The following is a 3,782-nucleotide window of genomic DNA, read 5'->3' on the forward strand; positions in this document are numbered from 1 at the left end:
AAAAATTATTATTAAATATAAAAAAAAAAATAAAAAATAAAATAAAAAATTTAAAAAAATAAAATTTTATATATGTTTGGTGCAGTTTTTACTATATCAATATTCTAAAAGAAATTTAAAAATTATTTATACATATAGTTATTTACAAATATATAAAATTCATACTAAATTAATTAATTAGGATATTTTTATATTTTATTTTTCCTATTTATTGTAAAAAAAATTATTTTAAAAAATAAAATTTAAAAATAATAAAAAAATAATAAAACGATTATCTATTTGGGTTTAGTAACATTAGAACTATAATTAAAATTAAAAACTTGAATGTTCTTTGTTGATATTAAAGTCACCCATCGGGTGTCTTCATCTATTTAATGATATTTTAGGTTCCTTCTGATGAATGATCTTTTCTTTAGATAAGAGATATTTTGTTTAATCTATTCTTTTCCTTCTCTTTTGTTAGATATGTTTGTGATATTATAAAGGTGGGAATTGTTTAAATTTAACTGAAATTGTTGTATCAAATGTTTTCTTTCTTGATATACCTATTCATTCAAGTGGATTTTTTATGTTTAATGGTGCTCCTTAACTACATCTTCTAAAACTGTTTTTTTGTATCTTTTTTTCGATGAATCTTTGCATTTGGTTATAAACATTTTCTTTCAATGGATAGCCCACAGGGGCAGTTAGTTATACCATATTGTTGTTATTATGTACTTTATAATTAGAGAGTTTTTAAATATATATATTTTAAGAAAACTTAATTTAAAATATGAAATGTTAAATTTATAAAAATACTATGTAATGAATTATACTTTATTAAATAATGTAATTAAACCTCTAAAGAATTTGATTGTGAAATTAAACTATTTATACTAAATATAAACTATTGGTTAGACGTTAATACATTATTGTAATGAGATTATTCGAATTTATGTTTGGTGTTAATATACGTGGCATATTTATGCCAGCATTGATAGCGTCATGATAGTGTTAAAGGGGTTTGGCATTTTTTTGTATTTAAAATTAAAAAATCAAAATTAAATTAGTTAATTGGTTTACCAGGAGGGCGGTTGTAAGGAGATATCTCATCAGCTTGACAGCTTAGCGAAGTGGTCTAACGCGTCTGACTTGAAATCAGATCTCCTCGGAGGCGCAGGTTCGAACCCTGCAGCTGTCGATTATTTTTTATATATGTTTTTCTTCCTGGTGACCTTGCGATTGAATTTTTGTATTCTTCCCATCTTCTTTTTTTGCCTCAAATGGATCAAACTCACCTCCAGTCTCAGCAAGTTTTCCGAATCCCACACGAATTGACGTTACCGTGCCCAACTTGTATGCAGTGTGGTAAAACTCATATAAGCATCAAAACACATACCAAACACAATAAACTGATAACTTAATATATCATTAAGAATCATCTTCACTTTTTAAAAAAAAAAAAAAAAAAACTCACCTCAATGAGAATATACAAGAACGATCCAACCAAACTATAACAAATTCCTAAATGTAGATAAACAACTAAATACAAACCATATTCAATCCATCAGATCAAAAATATCCACCTTTTACAAATTACCAGAAGCCTCAAATGCATCCTGATAACATTTAGAGTGTAATGTAGAGGGAGCTACTTTAGTTGTAGATAAATAATAAATATAAATAATTCTAATAATCAATTCGTTCTACCACTATGCTATCAATGCCCCTTATGATAGTGAACACCGCAGAAAAAAAAAAGAATATTGGCCGAAGAATTTCGTGATTGTTAATGAAAAAGTATAATTTCAACAGAGAAATATAAATTAACATTCACTTTCAAAAATATAAATAAAAGTTATGTAATAACTGTTGTTTTTTTTAAAACACAAACATGAAAAATTAAAGAATAAAAATAAAATTTATTTCTTTAATTATTTATTTTATTTAAAATGTTTATATGGCTCTAAAAATTTGTCTTTTTGTATTTTGAATTAAAATAATATCAATGCCATGTTTATGAATAAGTTTACCGGTTAAATTGACCAATTCTGTTAATCTTTTACAATTCTCTACTGTGGCTTTTACAGCGACATTCTCATTGTCACTACTTTTTTCTAATTCTTCAATATTTTTCATTCCAATAAAAGTATTATGAATGATATTATCTTCCCCAATAATTCCTTTTAATTTTTTACTAGATTCAACGTAAGCTTTAGTGGCTGCTAATAATTCTTTCTTGAGAGAATCACCTTTTAGAACTTTATCCCAGCTTTTGATATAGACTCTACCTTTTTTTTCTTTATATGAAATAAGTTTTGTTTTATTAACTTTATTACTGCTCATTATTATTTCTTTATATTTTGTGTGAGAGAATTTAAATTTTGATTTTTTAAAAATTTTTTTTAATTAAATATTTTGTATTTACCACCATCGTTTTTTTTTTAATTTTTAATTTTTAATTTTTATTTTATTTTATTTATATTTTTATTTTTAGTAAATATTATCATACCAACTGAGTTTTTCTTAAAGTAAATTTTTTAACTATATCTTTATTTTTTTTTATGTATATTTATTTATATAAATAGTTTGGTTTTTTTTTAAAGAAATATTTTAATTGCTACTTTTGGCCAAGGTGTTGGCTGTTGAATAGTTGATTGATCATTTGAACAATTTAAAAACCATGGTTACAAAGAATATACAAAACCCCAATATTTGATTTGTAACTTAAAATTTGTTGATTTTGAAAAAGAAAGAATTAACAAGAACCCCAATGTTTGATTTCTGACTTAAAATGATATTGAAAAAGAAAGAATTAGATTTTAACTAATAAATATTAAAATTAATGTGATTCATAATTTCTTTATTTATTTTTAACAAATTTCATATTTACAATTTGTAATTTTTTTTTTATTTTTTTTTTTCATATATAAAATAGATAAAAAAAAAGTCCAATATGATTAATATTTTTATTAGTATTTTTTATTTTTTATTAATTAATGTTAACAAAATAGTCAATATATTGTATATTCAATATAAAAAAATTATATATATTAATGAAAATAAAGATACCCCACCACACACAATTTTTCTTTTTTATAAAAAAATTAATTAAAAAATAGCTAGAACTGTTTAGTTATTCCCATAAAATATTTACATTTCATTGCTGCATATAAAAAAAATTTAAAAAAAATATTAATTAAGAAATATTAAGCTATCAGGAATTCAATAGCCTAGCGGATGCTCGGCTTTTTATTTTCATCAATAAAAAACTTGTTGAGAGTTTTTTATTTTTGTTGTGTTATATATATATTTGGTTTGTGTTTTCATTTGGTATACAAATATTTAAACTTTTCAGTAAGTTTTTATTTGTTTTTGTGTTATTGTGTTTTGGTTTGTGTTTTAAAAAACTTGTTGGGAGTTTTTTATTTGTATTGTGTATTTGTTTTTATCGGATTTATCTTTCCGGTGATTATATTACAAATATCAACTTATATTAATAAATAAAAAATATATTTTATATTAATATATTTTATATTAATATATAAATATATTAATATATTTTTTATTTATTTATATTTTTTAATAATTTATAAAAATAAATAGATAAAAATAAATTTAACTTTTTTATTTTTTTTTTTAAAATTAAATTAAAGTTTTTTTATTTTTTTTATTTTATTATATTTATTATAATTTTATATATAAAAGTTTAAATGCTTATTGCTTTTGTTTTAGATATTAAAGAATTTGACGGTGGTGGCTGTGAACAAACATGCAATAATTTAATGTATCTTCGAATGTTA

General features: G+C 21.8%; 1 protein-coding gene across 1 annotated transcript; it reads right to left on the reverse strand.

Moving 5' to 3' along the window:
• Nucleotides 1-1,935: 1,935 nt before the first annotated feature.
• On the reverse strand, nt 1,936-2,325 carry DICPUDRAFT_159421 (uncharacterized protein; the record flags this gene model as incomplete). Its single annotated transcript, XM_003294377.1, has 1 exon — nt 1,936-2,325. The coding sequence occupies one exon, from the start codon at nt 2,323-2,325 to the stop codon at nt 1,936-1,938; it is 390 nt and encodes a 129-aa protein (XP_003294425.1).
• Between the last annotated feature and the right edge of the window lie 1,457 nt (nt 2,326-3,782).

This window comes from Dictyostelium purpureum (assembly GCF_000190715.1).
Source record: "Dictyostelium purpureum unplaced genomic scaffold DICPUscaffold_557, whole genome shotgun sequence".
NCBI classification, from domain to species: Eukaryota; Evosea; class Eumycetozoa; order Dictyosteliales; family Dictyosteliaceae; genus Dictyostelium; species Dictyostelium purpureum.